This window comes from Catharus ustulatus, chromosome 3 (genome assembly GCF_009819885.2).
Source record: "Catharus ustulatus isolate bCatUst1 chromosome 3, bCatUst1.pri.v2, whole genome shotgun sequence".
In the NCBI taxonomy this organism is placed as follows: domain Eukaryota; kingdom Metazoa; phylum Chordata; class Aves; order Passeriformes; family Turdidae; genus Catharus; species Catharus ustulatus.
In genome coordinates this window covers 73,184,064-73,203,052 of record NC_046223.1, presented here as the reverse complement: position 1 = coordinate 73,203,052, position 18,989 = coordinate 73,184,064, and the positions used below count along the sequence as shown (strand labels likewise).

Here is an 18,989-nt window from a genome sequence, read left to right as displayed (position 1 = left end):
TCAGACAGTAGCAGAGAGCTGCATCTGTCTGCAAATGATGTGCCACTCTTCCTTCTTCAGAGGCTCATTAGCTGAAGAGGAGAATGGTTTCCTTTGCTCATTGGTTTATTAGCAAACCAGATTAGAAAGAATGACCATTTCCAGCTACTTATATTGTTTGATTTTCATGTTTTTCCAAAAGCTTGAACCTTATTTTAGTTCCTGGTTTCACCTGTCAGACTTATTTTGGGACTGTATTTTGTCAGTGCCAATGTTAATTCCTCCCCTACTGTCTGCCATTTCTATAACTGTCCTCAGGATTTCTCATGACATTTCTATACAAGAAGCACCTTTGCTATTTTAATGTCATGTTACTGTATTTATCTAGCTAAACTCCCCCTTTTAAGGGATCATTTTGGAAGAGACCATAAAAAAAGGAAATTAAAGGGATATTTGATACCCTTGTAAGTGAAAGCTAAAAGGGCTTTTTTTTAAATAAGGGAACTTGCAAAACTACATTAAAGGCTGTTTATAAGCTCAAGGCTTCTGGGGGTTAGATTCCACTGTCTTGGTTGTGCTTGCTTTGCATGCTCCACATGGTTGTGGTGCAGATAGAAAACAGCATTTTTCCTTCTTGAATTTGACACCTGTTCTTCTTCCTGAGAATACTATTAAAAACAGCTGTGAATGTGGTTTATACTTGAACAGTCATCTGAAATTACTTTTTCATGAGAAACTCTGTGGAATAACTAAATGAAGATATGCAGGAACACCATCTTGGTACAGTGCAGTACACGGGAAGTACTGACAGAAAATTCATGAGCTGACCTTGCAGTTCTCACTGTTTTATATAACAGTGTTGCTGTTGAGTAAAAAAAATGCCCAGTGTAAGGTGTGGCAGAAAAATTGGAGGATTTCCTTTTCTGTTTGTTTTCTTTTCAAGGAGATTACTTCTAAAGCATTGCATGAGGCTGAAGGGCTGTTGCCTGAGAAGTTGCAGAGGGCAGGTGTCAGTCTGTAAAAGGGCTTAGAGTCCAGAGGCACTGGGAAATCATCACAGTGTGACTGGTCCTGTTGGGCTCTTTACCCGTGGTGATGCATGACAATGTAACTGGTGTTGACTTTCATGGTGGGGCTGAGCATACTCTGATTTTGGAGTAGAGTGAAAAGGCCTCTCCTGTCATTTTCCACAACCTAGCAGCATGTGTGCCATCAGGAAGCACAGCTCAGCTGCTGTGTGATAAGTTGGACTGCTGCACAGGTAATGGTGACACTCATGCTACGCTGTCATCTGAGCCCTTAAACATCTAAAGGAAGATTAAAGAGGAATTTAAGCGCTGTCTAGAAATTGGTAGATGGGAGGTCTTGCCTAGTAACTTCACATGGAAGCATGCATATATGAGCTGCCACGCATGCATGGAGCCAGCTGTGCCTTGGAGGGCCTGTTTCCCTGCCTGAGGCTGGATGGGAGTCTGTCGAGACTTTGCGTCATGTCAGGCGTTCCCGATCCAGCTGATGTGTGAGCACATGCCAGAGGGAAGGAGTGCTTCTGGCTGTGGCCGTGGTTTTATGCACTTGTTGGCTGGAAGATTTGTGAGAAAGGGAGTGGCAGTGTCATTTCTGTCTATGAGTGTACACTGTAACACAAGGACATTCAGGCTTAATTGACTTTACCCCGGGGAATTTCAAACCCTACCTTCCAACTTCCACAGGAAGGCCTTCATTATGACAGGTTATTTTCAGTCCACTAGAGATACCTTGCCCCACAGAAAAGAGTCCAGGGTTCCTTTTCCAGAAGACATTCAAACTGGATTCAGTCTTGCAGAGAGCTTCATGTGGGCAGAATCCCTCTGACATCAGAAGTTATTTTGACAGAGGAGAAGAATCACCTCCCTGCAGCAATTTGGAGGATTCTGATATTAAAGTTTTCATTTGTCATGAATTTTACCTCAGTAGTATGAATCTTGAATCTTTTGTCTAGTCAGAGATTGAAGCTGCTGTAACCTACTGTAAAAGTTAAAAATTAATGCAATAAGTGATAAGCAGTGCTGACAAGGCTGTCATCATTTGAAGCTGTGGAAATCAATATTATCTTACTGTCTGTTCTGCTCTTTGTGTGAAAATTCCCACGAGTGGGGGTTGGTGCATTGGAAGAGAGATATGGCATTAATTAAAATGTATTTTAAAACATACTTGAGGTATTGTGCAAGAATCAGCCACAGAGGTCTTTGTGCCTGAAGATAAGAAGTTTTATGTTCCATGCAAGAAGACCCCTTGTGTATTTTGTATAAGGGTTTTTTATGACTTTTCAAGTTTAAGAAGAGAGTTGAAGAGGAGAAACATTAAGGGGTTTTGATCTTAAACAATCAAGAATAAACCTCTGAAATAAAAGGAGTATGTGGAATACTGATCTTCACAGTCACCATCTGGAGTTCCAACATCCTTATCTTCCTTTTGCAGGAGCTGTCTGAGCCCTGCATAGCTCTTTTTGAAAAGATGGGTTTCCAAGGAAAGAAAATCGAATTCAGTACAGAAATCTTAAATCTTCAGTTCCTGGGATACAATCCTCGAATAGCTTCAGTTCAAGTTCTTGGCGGCATGTAAGTTTAAAATCAACTTTTGATTCTTTAGAATGAAGTCCTTACTTAACTTCACAGGTGTAATGGAACCACAGAATGTAAAATTAGAATATCATAATGTGTGTCGTGCATTAATGCCATTTTGTCTTACAGAGCATTTTCATATCCTGTCTCAATAATATGTCTCACCGACTCATGTCCTGTGCTAGGAGTTGAAATGAATTTGAATAAAGCTCTCAAGGAAATTCATGACTTCCTCTCATGCCATATTATAAAAATCAGCTTGGATAGCATCCTTAATACCAATTTCTGTTCTCTTGCTTTAGGTCACGGTCATTAAAAAAAAAATGGTTGGTGATCTGTGTCACAAACTCAAAATGTTTTTTAATAAGTGTTCATGGTCATCCTTTAATCTCTGCAATGGACACAGAGGTACAATCAGACCATGGTCACAGCTCTTTTGGTGTTAGTAGTAGTAGTAGTCCCTTTTACTTCCAGAATTGGATGAGAATCTAGCAGTTATATTTCGTAGGTGTTTTTAATCAGTTGTGTTCTCTAAATTTATCCTTTAAGATCTTGTAAAAATAGTCTGGGATGAAGTTTAAAAGCTGTTTGGAAGCATTTTTAACTACTGTCATATATTCTAGGATTCCACCAGATTTGTTAAATTCTCTTTCTGGTTTTTCCCCTGTTGTTAACCTCTACCTCTAAGATACTTGCCTCCAGTTTTGGTGGTTTTTGTAGTTTGGAGGGTATTTTTATTTAATGACAGATCCATGTTACTGTTGCTTTGTATTTAAATGTGTTCTTTTGAAGAGGTAAATTTCAAAGGTGTGTGGTAGAGAGATGATGTGGGTAGCTTAAGACTGCCCTCAAGTGGATAGCTGATAAGCAAATCTGTAGAGCAAACCATTTTCCCCATCTGTATAAGCAGGTCAAAGGGCTTCCCTAGCACAATGAACTGAACTTTGAAACAAAGGTTATATGAAAAGGTATATGTTCATATTCTGAAGCCTCCCAAGGATTCATTATCTTTCACCATAACCACAATATTTGTCACTTTCCATAGCAGGAAGTCAAACATCAAGTTACTTCTTTGCCAGTTATCATGATTCCAGGTAATGGAATTGTGAAATGTGTTTGCTTCCTGTTCAATGAATATATGTGGGGTTTATTTTTGGTGGATCACTGGAAACATAGAATATGATATGAGAAATCTGATTTCATTATAGCAGTGTCAGCTGCTGAAATGTGTCACAATACAGGATTTCCTTGCCCCTGCTGCCTCCCTAATTGAAGAAGGTTTCATCTTCTCTTCCTTTGCTAAGAGGCCTCCATTTATAATTCTCTTCATTTCATACCTGGGAATAGATGTGTATTAAGCACTGAAAAAGCACCAAAATTAAAATGTGTGCTTCTGGATGGAGAAGTCTGGTGGCAAATCAGTCAGAGGAAGGAGGTAACCTGAAAACAGGTATATTGAGTGTTCATGTACACAAACCCCCATGGCTACTGGACAGTCTCAGCACAACACTGTGAGAAAACTCCAGAAATTCCACTGTATGGCAGCCTGTTTTGAAGCTCAGACATAATTCACTGGCTGTACCTATAATGGAGAATCAGAAGTTGGGTTCTGACAGATTACACTCAGTGTGTGATTTTAAGCATAGCTGGATGCGTGTTAGGGAATGCTAAACAAAATTTTTCTATGTGTGCTCTTGCTCTGTCTCTTCCCCAACCCTCCATGCAGTTATTTAGAAAGAAGAGAGATGTTACGAAATAAAACCTCTATCAAAATATCCAAGAGAACTTCACCCTGTTGCAGTTTCCAGTATTTGCTTGTTCCAGTCTGCATCCATAGTAGTTCTTTCTCATGTGAACCAGGCCTGTCCAAATTCAGATACACAAACCAGCTGGTTCTGCACCTGCAGCAATGTAGCATTTACAGCATATAGATCTGTGCTCCTCAGGAGTCACAGTGCCTCCTGAAAACAAATGGTATTTAAAAGTTAGGCTCTCCCAAGAAAATGCCTTACTTCATTCAGCTTGTGATTTTTAAATAATAGAACACTAAAATTCAAACTCCTGTGTACCCATCTCAATGTGGCTGATCTAAATCAGGATACTATTTTATTATTTTTTAAAGCCTATTACAAAAAAGGTCATTGGCTTTCCTAAGCTAAGCAGTACATTGTGGGACAGATTTCTATTAAACTCATTTATTGATTCCAAAGCAGAATTTGGCAGATAAACATTGTCTTATTTTTTTCTCCTCTTAGATGGATAATTTATGAACACGGTAATTACAGGGGACGTCAGATGTTGTTAACACCAAATGAAATTCCAGATTGGTATAAAGCCAGTGGTTTTTGTCAGATAGGTTCTCTGAGACCTTTACTGCAGGTAAGTGGGCTTTCACATGAGCTCATCAAGCACTAGTTTATATCTTGTCATGGGGTTGGGAAGATATTATGCAGTTGAAAGCAGCATTGACAGGCATGTGACAAACTTCAGCAATGGCAATTGTGTAAAGAAATCACTCCAGAGTTTTGTGTGTAATAAAAGCTATTTGAATATGCTCCATGGCTTTGCAGTTACACTGCTTAAACTGTTCATTAAGCATCCTTTATACCAAAGTACAGAAGACAACATATAAGGATTAATTAAGGATTAATAAATAATGGTAATAATTGCTATATATAAATAATTTTGTTTCATAACTTGCAATTAGACTGGTTGCTGGCATACTGTTTGTACTATATGCATTATTTATGGAACAAAAGAAAATTGGTTAAAAAAAAAAGGTACTTCAGTTAGTAGTGATTTTGTGTTGATTTAAGAAAGTCCCTCCCTGCTTATTACTTGGCAGAATAATTTGCAAATCTAATACAAAATTTATTCTTGTCATGTCTTCTTTATTTTGTTCTCTAAATAAAGACCATATGATCTTGTCCAGTGGTGCAGCAGTCCTGGGAGCTTTAATATCCAAGGTTCTTGCTGAGCCATATTTCATTGGAGAAACAGCTTTTTCTAATTCATAGGTTACTTGTACCTGTAACCAACTGCATTTGCTTGCTGTCATAGCTTTGTCTTTGTATAGCCTTAAGCAGAACTAGGATAATGCATTTTGACTGCCCTGCTGAGAGCTTGTCTGAACAGAAGTGTTCATGTGTAATAGGCCACACAAGTGCACCCTTAATAAAAACTAAGAACGTCTATAAAAGGAATTAGCAGAGAGAAGTTAGTTCTGCTCCAAATTAAAAATTTGGAGCTTTCCACTGTGTGCTGATTTCAGTGCATAGGAAAGCCCGAACTCTCCATGCAGAGTGGTGAGTTCTCATAGCTTGTCTCATCCAGGTGTTTATGGGCTTCTGAATTAAATTCTCAAATAAAAAAGTTAAGCTTTCAGAAGGAAAGAGGGAGGTTTGGGGTTCAGCACTGACAGTAACTGCTCAGAAATTAACTCAGAGCAGGATGTGTTCCCTGCTGAGACTGTGGTTAAAGAGTTCTTTTGTTTTGTGCAGAAACGTGTGTACTTCAGACTTCGAAACAAGGAGACAGGAAAATTCATGTCAGCTGATGGAAACCTAGATAATCTGAATCTTCTCAGAATACAGGTTGCAGAAGATACAGACTCAGATGATCAAATCTGGGTTTATCAGGATGGATTCATTAAATGTCGGGTAAGGTTTGAATTTAATTCCTACTGCAGCATCTTCATTTATTTTATAGGTTTACTCTTTTTCAACTGTAATGTAATCTTTCTGTAGGGAGTTCTTTTTTGTGGGTTTTGTTTTAATCAACTCTGGCTTTTTCAGGTGATACAAACTTGTTCTATGATACTTTTTTGATATAATGGAAATTTTCAGAGAAAGTATTGTGAAAGTATCAAAGCAGGAGAGATCTTTTAAAGTACAGACCCTTCCTGATAATATTTTGAATTATGCATACCTTGCAGTAGGATAGTTAGTGTAATGTAGGTTGATATTTTTACTGGTTTAGGGCAAATTTGGGAGGAAACAGACAATTAAAAGTAGAAAGATCATAAAGTCATCCTAGGACAATATCCTCTTCTGCATTTAGGCAGACTTAAAGATAAAATCCCACTCTGTTGAGCCGTTTGAAGGGGGGTGCTTTGGTTTGGTTTTGTTTTAGGGTTTTTTGTTTGTTTTCTGGTTATCCCAGTATTTGTCAAATCCATTCTTTTTCCTTTCCTCTGTACAAGTTTCCAAATGAAACTCTACTTTTCTCACAGTCATGTGCAAATTGTCATTGAGGTGAGCAGAGGTATGCGCAGTTCATGTAATGTTTAAGCAGCAACAATCTTAGGTAGGGATGCCAGCCAAAAGAAAATTAAGTTACTTTAATACTGTTAAAGAGCTTGACTGCAAAGAATCATGTGAACTTTTTCTATAGGATTGTATAACTTCAAAGGAGCCATTTATAACTATGTCATCTATGCTGGAGGGAAGAATCTTACTGTTAATAAGCTAAGGCATTGTTCGGACATGTTTACAGGACACATGCAGTTGTAAAAGGGATTTATGTAGACAGCAAAATGGTGCAAAGTAAGCTAAAAGCTTTAATATGACATACAAAAGACTTCTCTTTTGATGGTGCTTCTCAAACATGTCACTGAAAGTTTTCATACTGAGACAGTGTGGCATTATATGGCTTTGGATAAATGCTCCTGGTTTTTCTCCCTTTTTCTGCATCTCATAAAGCAATTTTTCTGTGCACAGAAAGCACACACTATGTGCTGCATAGCAATCAGGTAGCTTAGTGCAGAGTGCAAGCTGGCAACATTCATCTTCAGTGACTGAACTCTTACAGAGCTCTGCCATCTTTCTGGTGAATAGTAGTAAATCCATTTGCACAAACCAAAAATTGGGTTTTACCACTTATTACAAAGAAAACTGAGCTCCCGGGTGGGCAGCTACCTGCACAGAGGCAGACATAGGTCACTGGAAGAACCTGCACCTTCCTGTAAGCTTGGGTCATCTCAGTGACTGTCATGAGATGAGACCTTGAGCTGTGCCTGGGATTTTCAAGGAAGGCTTTTGTAAGTACGTGGGATAACCAGTAAGGAAGATATTAAAGTCATTCTGCTCTTTTTTCAGACACAGATACAAATGCAGGTCCCCTTATTCTTTATGAGTTTCATGGAAATGGGTGAGGTTCTGGCCTAGTGGACCTAATGTTTAACCTCAGAGTTTTCCCAGTCTCACTAGAGAATGCTTCAGTGAGAATTTCACAACTAAATCGACTTTCTTTCATTCTAGGTTATGATAGTCAGAAGTATGACTTTTTCAAGAAATAGTCCTTTCAAAAGTACTTGTAAAAATAATTTAGGGTCATTTCAACAATGACAGATGAGTGTTCAATCTGCCACAGAATTGCATTCAGTAGTTAAAGGTGCAATTTATGGTGATCTGCTGAAAATCACTGTTTATCTGGAAAAATTAACTGTTACTTAGTAATGTAACCTTAACTCTTCTGAAATAAGCTTAATTTTTGCCAGCTCTTTTTTTAACCAAGAAGACATTTGCAGATGTTTGGAATCAAGTAATACAAGTGACTAGGAAAAGAGTGTAGAACAAAGAAGCAAATATTACTGTGATACTCTGTGAAATTCATACACTTGATACTGCGCAGTTATGTCCTTTATATGAAACGGTTACTGCAAAACTAGAAATTATTGGGGGGAAAAATAAAAAGAATGTTCAGAGGAAATGGAGGGCCTCTATGCAAGGAAGAGACAAAATAGCAAGGACATTTTAGCCTACAAAGGATACACTTTGAGGGAACATGTGCTTGAAGTCTCTGCAAACAGCATGGACAATGCATCCTTGAAAATAATCAAGGGATGAGGAGAGAGAGCACCAAATAAAACTAGTCACATATCAAATTGGTTTTAATTTATATTTTTTTTAAAATAGTGATAGTCAGGATTTGGAGCTGCTTGTCACAGTATGGAAGGGTTAAATAAACAAGGGTGTTCACGTTAAAGGGTTACACTGATCTTGGTGGGTGGTGACTAATAAATTCACACATGGAACAGAAAATGAGCATTAGAGGTGCTGGGATGCATGGAAAAGTCTCTGGGATGGCAATTGCTGTAGCCTGGAAAAGATAACCAGGAACATACTGCGTACAAGAATACAGTCAATGTAATCTTTCATGGTATCAATGTAATCTTCAGTTATTGGCTACTGCTGGAGACAGGTGCTAATTGTTCCTTTTGATCTGATACAGCATAGTGATTTTAATGCTTCTGTGTAGTGGAGAGTGTCCGCAGAAACAGGAACAAAGAAAATATGAGTCTTGAGTTTGAGGAAAAACAAGATTCCTTGAGAGAAAGTCATTCCTAAATTCTGTTCTCACCTGATGATATCTCTCCTATTCGATAAAAAAACAGTGGACAGTAGAAGCAAGGACATTTTCAATAATTGCTGTTGCCTTTCTGATGACACAGATGGCAGAGGATTGCTGCTTGACGATTGTTGGAAATCTTATAACTCCTGGCTCTAAACTCGGTCTGTCATTTGAACGGAATGAAGACAAACAATATTGGCATATTAGTCCCGATGGCAGAATTTACAGCAAGATGAAACCCAAGCTGGTTTTAGATATCAAAGGTAAGCAAATGTTATCTCATTACATTGGGTCTTAATTACATGGTATTTGCAGTGGGATGCACACTAAATGTGCCTATAAATTAAGGATGGTGCTTTAGTTGCTTTAATCTAGAGGCAAAAAAGACCCGATCAGCTAGTTTGACCTCCTGAATTATACAGGCCTAAGACTTCATTTCATTTCTCCTACGTACAATTTAGTAACTCACAGCACTTGCTTATCTTGTATTCTCAGTGTCCACTCACTGTAGATAGCCTCAATTAATTTTTGGGGAATGTGAGTATGATTATTTAAAATGATGAAGCAAGAACAACCTAACTTCTCATTAACTTTAATTTCTGTAAGTGCAAATTTTCTTACACAGTAGTTGTAGATGCAATAGCCAAAGGATATTAGGAAAGCAAAAGCAGGCTTGTATACTGATGTGATTAGATGCAAAAAAGTTGGGGTTCTTTTGTTTATTAATGGCTATGCCTATATGGCAAGCATGAGATTCTGCCATAGTAGCTTGGGGTCTGTATCTGAATACACTTGATGTGTATTTTGGAGTCGCTTTTGTCATAGTAATTTGATTTGTGTAGATACTGTTTCTGAACTTTGTTTTCAGAGCTTCACAGAAGGTCTAAAAATGTAGAAAATTGAATGATTAGCAGAATTAGCATAATCAGATGTTCTTACATAATTGCTCTTTTTTGTGAAGGGAGTAAACATTTTCTATATCTTTTCTATTAATTGTTCTGGCTGTTTTAAAATTGATTTTTAATTGATGCTGTGACATTAAAAAATTATGTCAATTACGACCACCACTACCCCCCAAAAAACCCAAACCAACAAGAAAAATAGCACAGTCAGCAGTCAGCACTTTAGAACCAAACAGGACTGAATGCCTAGAATCATAGAATATCCTGAGCTGGAAGGGACCTAGAAAGATCACCAAAGCCCAACTCCAGGCCCTGCACGGGACACCCCAACAGTGACACCATGTGCCCAAGAGCATTGTCCAAAAGCTTTTTGTACTCTGTCAGGCTTGGTGCTGTGACCACTTTCCTGGGGAGCCTGTTCCAGTGTTCAAACACGCTCTGCAGGAAGAACCTTTTCCTAATATCCAACTTAAAACTCCTGCCATTCCCTCAGGCCTTGTCACTGGTCACCAGGGAAGAGATCAGTGTCTGCCCCTATTCCCCTCACAAGGAAGGTGCAGACTGCAATGAGGTCTCCCCTCAGTCTCCTCCAGGCTGAACAGACCCAAGTGACCTCAGCCACTCCTCATATAGCTTCCCCTCAAGATGCTTCACCATCTGTGTTGCCCTCCTTTGGAGGCTCTCTAGTAACTTTATATCCTTCTTATATTGTGGTGCCCAAAAAGGCACACAGAACTTGAGGTGTGGCTGCTCACTCAAGGGGAGCACAGAGCAGAGTGGACAATCACCTGCCTCTGCTGGGTAGGATTATCAGCACTGTGCAGTCAGGATTATCTGATGTCTGACCAAAATACAACACTGGAAGAAATACTCAAATTCTCCTTACTGCCATAAAAACCTAGTGATAATTAATTACAAACTTAGCAAGAACATTCCAGTTCAAGGAGAATCTTTAGTGACAATGGCATATCTTTTTCTAAAGTCCATTCTAAGTTGCACCAAACAAGTAGAAATCCTACTGCATTGCCTTTTCCTCAGTTAATTATGTTAAAAGCAATTGTGTATTCTGCATTTATAACTGAAGAAATTTACAATGGATAGGTCTGGTGGTGGATGCACTCTTAGTTTTAAAACAAAGTAAATCTGTACCGTAAATACAAAACAGTAGATGCATTTAGCTTTTATTTGAGACTGCCTAGTAGGAACATTGCCTGTTTCTGCCAACTCTGCTGATCCATTCTGGACCACAAATTGTGCATTAAAGAATTCCTCAGCAAATGAATGCAGTTGTGTAACTGTGCAGTTGCCAATGCCACCTTGTGGATAAACTGGCATAGCACAAAGCCTTGTCCAGAGCACCATGCTATCAAAGTAGTAGTCTCTATCTACTGAAAAAAATCCACAATTTTTGCACTCACAGTGGTAACAAAAAATAACATTAGCTACATAGCTCAGTATGTTGCACTCATCATAAGCTTTCAGCTTCCAGGCTTGTATTTTGCTCAGTCAAGGAAGGTGAGGCAACTAGGGTGCAGAACAAAAAGACAGTGTCCATGGAGTGTCCTGGTGCTTTTTATAAATGATTGTAACAGATGGCTGCTTCCAGTGGGAGTACCACCTGCTTTGCAGGTATGTTGTACTACAGGAAATGCATGTGTCCTATATTTCTGCAGTACATACTAGATCTGAGGGAAAAAAACATCAATTCTGACTTTCAGCTCCAGTCAAACATGTCTTTGATTCCCAGTTTCTTAAGTCAGATATTAATGGTGCTCTTCTATGAGAACATGTTTGGCATTGCATCGTGTAAGCAGGTTAAGCTCTTCTAAGAAACATTTCTGTTTTGCATTCAGAGATGTTCAGCTGCTAGTGGAAACAGCTGAACATTGAGTGATACATTGTGCATGATGACTTGTGATTCATCTGGTCAAAATAAAGGATTATAATGGCAAGGAGTGAATGAGTGTCAGACCTTGTCCCTGACATTGTCTGTTAGCAGCAGGGCTTACTTCATCATCTAAACGTCTTCACTCCATTTTTAGAGCCAAGTGACAACTGACAACTATTGCAGGAAAACTGAATAGTCAGGTGTGACTTTGGGAAGAGACAGTCTTCAAGGAGCTGGACCTGATTGTACTGCAGTGTTCCAGCCTGGATGGAAAAGGAAAGAAAAAGCTGAGAAACTGAATTGCTAAAGTGTTAGAGAGAATGAGGCAGACTGATCCCAGTTAATTCAAAAACCGTTTCAAAAATAAATTCCAAAAGCAGGAAGTGATGAAAATACATTTGTCTTCTCAGAGCCATGGGTCGAAGAGAAACTGTCTACACCAGCTCTTACTAGAGATTTTCTGAAACCTGGAGTGTTTGTCTCTTATTTCACAGATAACCTCCCCTCTCTGACATTTCTCTCTACAGGAGGCACACAGTATGACTGCGACCATGTCGTTGTCAACACAGTCAACGAGGAAAAGTTAACGCAGTGTTGGGAACCGCTGGTTGTATAAATCCAGTGAAGCAAAGATGATGTTTGAATTGGCCACTGTTCTGGACACTGGAATTGGCACTGCCATCTCTGAAGGATACAGGATCAACAATGAGAATTTTGTCTTTTCTTCACAATTTAAAAAAGAACAAGCAGCAGAATGATTTCACCTCCCTATCCAAGTTTATTTTCCCCATAAAAGCTTGAGTGTCTCAAAACCACCTTCTTTTTTTGTTTTTAAATCCTTACAATTCAGTGTTGGATAGAGAGTGGCAGTATGCCTCAGGCTAGAAGGGAACAACTGAATGTGGGAGAAACCCCATGGAGTTACATCAGTGAGTAGTTAACCCAGAATAGTCAGAAAGTGTAACTTATTTTATAAAGGACAGGAGTGCAGTGTGTATGTGGGTGTAGCAAGTTGGACCTATGGGCTGTAGTATAGAGAAATATGCACTATGGGAAATTAATATATTTGGTTCACTAGAACAAACTTATGTTTACTGAAAATTTGAAGACTGCTAGTACAGCACATCCAAAGATTTTTTTTTTAACATATGGCTTCAAGTATAGTTAGTATGCTAATATAGTAAGTCCTAAATTATGAAAAAAAATCTAGATTTTCTCATGTATAGAGGATGTAAAGTAGCAGGTATTTTTTTTAGAAAAAGAGAAGGCTGGCAAAAGGATGCATTGGAATGTGAAGAATTTGCCCACTTTCTAGGTTGCCTAACTACTTGAGTTGTGGGTATTTTTCTTCTTTGCCAAGACACATTTGTACCCTTTAAAACAGTTTCAGTAAGTAGAGTCTTACTGAACTCCAAATTTGTATGGGAAACAAGAATTCTTAGGGAAAGTATTACTAAAGATAACTGCAACAGCCTGTAAGTGCTGTGGTTACTGAGTTTTCCAGCCACTGCCTGCTGGGCTTACCATGGAGAATGCCCAATTCCCCAGTATTTCTGGAGATGCTGGAGAGCAATGTTTGTGGTGGGCTCCTGGCTCCTGTTGGACAGAAGTGTCAGACTCCTCTAGGAAGGGGCACAGCCAAGCCTGGATACATGCCCATCCCCAAGGGCTGTGCCGATTCCAAGTGTCACTGGTTCAGTAAAGAGCTTGTGACAAGTACAATGTTCTGATGACTGCAGGAGGTCCTTCTGTTGCCCCGCTTTGAACCTTAGTTTTCCTTAATAATGTTGGCAAAAAGGTAAAACACAAACTCTGGTACTATGCTGCTGTGTTTTTGCTGGCTTAGACCAGTGTTATTACAAGCTGCTCCAAGGAGCATCCAGGCCTTTGTCTTGCACAGTAAGTCTGTTTAAAATTAACATTTTCATTACTATTGCCTCAAAGGATACTCTGGTACTTTTACTATTAGCACCCTAGAGGAAGTGCCTTACTAATTTTCTCCTTTTTGTAAAGATGCACTGAAGTTTTGTTGCTCTGAAATGTGCTGCTTTTAGTCCTTAATAGAAAATATGTTGTTACTGATTCCAAACAGTGGTACTTTGTCATATTGATGTGCTCTTGCTATATATAATATAGCATTTTACAAATAAATTTAAGTTAGGTAACTTTTCATTGAAATTATTTTTAAAGATAGAAGGTAGAAATGTGACATTTTATGGTTAGTTTTGTTTTTGTCTTGTGCCCATCTCTGTCCATAATTCCTCTGCGACAGCCAGCCCCTGAGTAGTGAACACATGGTGTGGAATAGCTGCAGGCTCTGAGGAATGGGTGATTCTTCTATATGCATTCAGTGGATTTGTGCACGGGGCCACCATTCACACAGCTGCCACCTCTGTCCCTGGTGGAAGCATTGCATGACGTGGTTTGTGCACCACCACATCTGCACTGCAGTAAATGGACAGCTCTCATGTAAGAGATTGACAATTTCTTCAATCCACCTGCATAATTGCAGGGCAAGTTACTCCATACCCGATCCCTGGCAAAATGGCAAGTTGAAAAACAGCCCACCAGACATAAATACCCCCTTCAGTGCTTCCCCAGCACTGATGAGACACAGCGGGAACAGGGACACAAAATCATGTCTACCCTACCTGCATAAACACTGCAGCTGAATCTGGGCCAGGAGTTGGGCAATTAGAATAATTATCAGTTACAGATTGATTTTGTTCCATGCTTCTGTTTAGATTAGCTATGTCATGAGATAGTTGCCATAACAAAATCAAAGTATCAGTCTTGAGACAGTGATGTGACCATTTAGTTCTGAGAATGAAATAGCTTGGATAATAATCTACATTAGTGAAGGTAAATAGAACTAGAAGAGCCAAGGAAAAACAGCACAGGTTTCCTATAGACAAGTAGGTAAGAGAGTGCCTCACCATTTCAGGACTTCATCTAAGAAATAAAAGCTCCAAGATACACAAAAGGAAAATGCTGCAGACTGTTCCTCTTATCCTAAGAGCGAGGGGTGTTCTGCAAAAGTCACACCTACATTCTTAACATGGTTTTCAGCTAGAAATGCCTAAGGGACATTAGTATGTCTTGTCTGGTTATTAACAAGCAGTGTATGAAGGAATCAGAGGCTTTTCTAAAACAAGATTTGTAAGTTAGGCATCCTGTATGAGCTTTTAAAAAAGAAACACTTGCTACATACCAATTCATGTTCAAGGACTGACTGCATGCAGAATAATTATTAGAGATACTTTATTGTCTACTAATTACATTGATCACTGTTTTTCCACGTGCATGTCCTCCTTCCAATTTCAGAAAGGCCTTTGGAACTTCAGAAAATGAGAAGACTTCATCAATAACTGGTTGAATCTACAGAATAAAGAAAAAATGTCACTATATTAGGAATAAAGTAATGTATCACCCTCAGACTTCAAAACTGTATGAAGAAAGAGGGGAGGTTTCTTTAAGGTTTTTTTTAGGACAGAACTTGCCATGGAGCCACTAGCTTTTAAAGATTTTTCAGGGATACCTCTACATCCTGAAGAAGGCTTTCTGCTGCTTTTTGCCCAAGTTTTGAAAGACCTCTATGAGCATAGTTTAGAGCCCTATCTAACGCCACCACGTAAGGCTCTAACTTCTACATCCTTTCAAAAACTTGACACTTTGGTTTAACTTTTTTTTTGTCCACAATGATACACTAACAGAGCACTTTTTTCCTCATAATTCTCTACTTGTTTTCTTGTTAAACTCAAAAATTCTCACAATGTCACATATTTTAGAGATACCTATAAATCTAATATCTGTCTGCATCAGTACATGGCTCAGTACCCTTAAAAGACCACAAACGAAGTACAAATAAAAAGTCTACCATGTTTGTTGCTGAATCATTTAACTACACTTGAAAACTCAGTCACTGTGTATTCCAGGAGGCATAAATCATTATTAAGCCCAGCTTGCATCAACCGTTATTTTGACATTAATTCTGTAGAGTGGCCTTCTGGATTGTTTTAGACTCATTTCTAAAAACAGTGAAAATACTTATTCATTCCTCCCACGACTAACTAAGGAGCTTGAAATCCCCAAAAGCATTTTCTTCAGATGTCATAGTGTATCAACAGAAGAAATTTCATCTCTTCTGAAAAATATTTGTCACTGCTGGTCCAAGGGCAGAGGTTATTTTCTACAGTCAAATTCTGAGTCAGCATTCCAAATGCCAAAATAAGATCTTTCTACAGAAGTACGTCCCATACCTCCTACCAAAGATCTGCCTACCCTGAGGTTGGTCCTTTACCTTGGATCCCATATCACCAGCCCAGTGCATGTCCTTGCACTGATGCACTGACCCTAATCCTCTTATCAGACTCAGTAGATGAGTCTGCAGCTAGCACTTGCTGTGATGAAGATTTGAAGTATCAAACACAGTATTTACAGTGCTAGAAGATCCTTTTCACTTGTGTCAGGGAAAAAAATACCTTCTGCATTTTCCTTACAGCTGTGAGCATGCACTCTCTCTTGTTGATTAAGCCAGAACTGGTAATTTCTCCGTGCTGGCAGGACATGGATTGTGCTAGACAGAAAAGGAATACAGCAGCAATAAGGACACAATGTGCCAGCTTTGGAATGGTGCTGTCTTTCAAAAAGCTGCCTTGCTTTTACCACGAGGCAAAGGGTTTTACTTTCAGACCTGCTGCTCAGAAGGTGAGTGTGCAGCACTAGTAAGAAAAGGTTTTCATACACACTTTCCTAGCAGCAGTGCTGACCACCCAGCACCTTCCTCAACAACACAACAAATGCTCTCTGATAGTTTTCTGTGCTCAGGGAGGTCCTTTTCTTAGATCTTCTAATTTCCTTTTCATTTATACACTGTGCATTACCTTGATGTCCACTCCTTGCACTTAAATAACTACTGGCTTTGCTTGTATGATAACATTAATTCAAGACACCAGTACTCTTAACTTGCACAGTATCACCTAATATCACTAGATTTTCCTTTTTGTTTTGTCAAGGCAAACTTAGCCATAGTGTGAAACTTTTCATGGCAGAAAATCAGGAATGAATGAACCTCTTCCAAAGAATGCATCAGAATTTGCAGACAAATCACTTTGAGAGCAACTGTACAAATAAATATAGTCACCAAGTGCCTCAAGTTGCTATGTAGCAAGATACAAGGCTTAGTAATTTATTTGCCTTGTTCTGCCTGGACAATGTCTATCAACCAACCCCTAGCAAAGTGAGTAGCAACGCACAGCAGAGGAGGCACAAAGATACCCCAGCTGTGGAAGAAATGCTGGGTATAAATGATCACGTTCAAGACAAACTCATGTCTGGTCAGCATTCAGCACATAATGGGAATGTTGTCTTGGACATCAGCAAAGTCAGGGACATGGACTCAAGGCAGCAAAAACACTGAATTGGACAATGGTTTGGGGTAAACTCGGCATCTGAGTGCAGCTGCAGCTGCTGTGACCATCAGAAGGAGGAACGTGCTGCTGATCAGTACTGACTGTTTTGAGGAGGACCAACCCTTGCTTCATAGCAGATGCTTGGGAAAACACAGTTCAGGAACCTTGTTGAGCCAAGCACTTGTACAGTACTTATTGTTAGTGGCAGTTGTGTGCAAAGCTGTGCTTCAATTAAGAGGGAAAAAAGAGATACAGAAACCCAGCCTGCTGTGCCTGGACACAGATGACCCTGAAAAAATCAGAGCAGCAGCACAGGTAAAGTGCAAGGGGTTCCAGGGAAAGGCAGAAGTTAATTTCAGACACATGCAACAACTGAGAAAATATGAACAAGACACTTCACTGTTTGCTGACCCACAGTCCCTTACTGTAGGTTGAAGCTTATAACACTGAGGTATGAGAGTGAGGTTCAGGTATGTTACATCCTCAGCCTGTTGGTTAGAGTTCAAAGTTGCATTTGAAAAGTGGTGACACAGTGATTCAGAGGAGCCCTGAATTCAGCCTCACAGTTCAAAACACCGTGTGTATTGCACTCACCACATGCTCAAAGTCCATCTGCTACATTGATGTAACCTCTAGCTTCATTTAAATGCTGGCTTTAGGCAGTGCTATAGAGAGACATGAATACCAAATTGATGATCCTGGCAATCTAGAGCATTAAACATTTTATCTGGCTGGCTGGACAGTCCCATTGTTTGAATAACCCTGAAAGGGCTGACCGTGTTGCAGCACAGTGATTCACTCAGCCTTTACCATAATCCACTGACTAAGATAAAATTTCTTCCTGTGAACAGACAAACAAGTAGGGGAGCGTCTGCTGTTTGTTGAATGTGTGATAATAAATGGAGATTAACTGGATAATAAAAACACTGCCTATTTACAGCCACGCATCAATTCCTTGCCAGAGGACACCTATTTATTCAGGGAAAAGGGATTAAACTAAAGTCTGGGAGAGAAAGGATTACATATACCCACATTGAAATGTTTATCTGAAAACAGATTGGGCCTGAAAGGTATTTTCTTCCTCTTCATTCTCTCCAATGCAGGACATACTATAGAAATGAATCTCAGGCCTCTTGAAATGAACTCATGTGTTTGGAAAAATAAAAAAGAGTAGTTGCTGATGCTGATTAAGGCTATCCTACACACAGCACAGAGGTGGTGTCCCAGGCACTCCAGCTCTGAATGCCATAGGCAGAGAACAGCACTGGCAGGAGCTGACTGTCAGCAGGAACACACTCCTGCTCATGGCAAATTAAGCCCCCCCCTTGGAGGTCCCACTTTCTGCGGTAGCAAAGACACAGTTTTAGTTTATGAGGAGGGGACAAGTGAGAAAACAAGAAAGGATTGGAGACGGCTTTGACCCTCTTGGTAGCAAGAAGTCATTCCAATAAGTGTGGAGCTTTTTCCTGCCACTGGAGGGAGAGCGAGAGCCTTGAAATTCTCAGGAGAGCGACGAACTGAGCGCAAGCCTAGTTCAGCGCACAGAAGGACAAAAGTGCCCTCGCTCAAAGGACAGTGACAGTGCACTGGCTCTCTTCCAGGTCTGCAAAGGATGGCCGTGTCAGAGCTGCCGGGTAGCCTTGCTTGGGAGAGTGCTTCCCTCCCAGCTGCTGCCTCCCACAGCACATCCCCTTCCTATGCCTTGGTGAGGCTGCTCAGGCTCCCATACATCTCTCTCCAGGAAAGGAACTTGCACGTGCACAGAACAAAAGTTGGGATGTGCTCCACCAGACATTAAAATCCTCCTGAGGGCTTGCTGTAATGAAAAAGACCTGCCTTCTGTTTTGACTAGCTG

General features: G+C 39.8%; 2 protein-coding genes across 5 annotated transcripts in view; one reads left to right on the top strand and one right to left on the bottom strand.

Moving 5' to 3' along the window:
* The window catches only part of CRYBG1 (crystallin beta-gamma domain containing 1), a 50,826-nt gene extending 35,879 nt beyond the window's left edge, over window positions 1–14,947 (top strand). Inside the window, exons 18-22 of the mRNA XM_033055395.2 lie at window positions 2,440–2,579; window positions 4,838–4,961; window positions 6,083–6,241; window positions 9,034–9,196; window positions 12,251–14,947. Coding sequence (XP_032911286.1) covers window positions 2,440–2,579; window positions 4,838–4,961; window positions 6,083–6,241; window positions 9,034–9,196; window positions 12,251–12,339 — 675 coding nt within the window. The 3' untranslated portion in view covers window positions 12,340–14,947. The remainder of the gene's footprint in view (window positions 1–2,439; window positions 2,580–4,837; window positions 4,962–6,082; window positions 6,242–9,033; window positions 9,197–12,250) is intronic.
* The window catches only part of RTN4IP1 (reticulon 4 interacting protein 1), a 100,236-nt gene that overhangs the window by 61,625 nt on the left and 19,622 nt on the right, over window positions 1–18,989 (bottom strand). Inside the window, exon 9 of one of the 4 annotated variants that reach the window (XM_033055397.1) lies at window positions 14,968–15,101. The exons of 2 other annotated variants lie outside the window; for them this stretch is intronic. In XM_033055397.1, coding sequence (XP_032911288.1) covers window positions 14,985–15,101 — 117 coding nt within the window. In that variant the 3' untranslated portion in view covers window positions 14,968–14,984. One more of the 4 variants, XM_033055400.1, reaches the window with a different exon arrangement.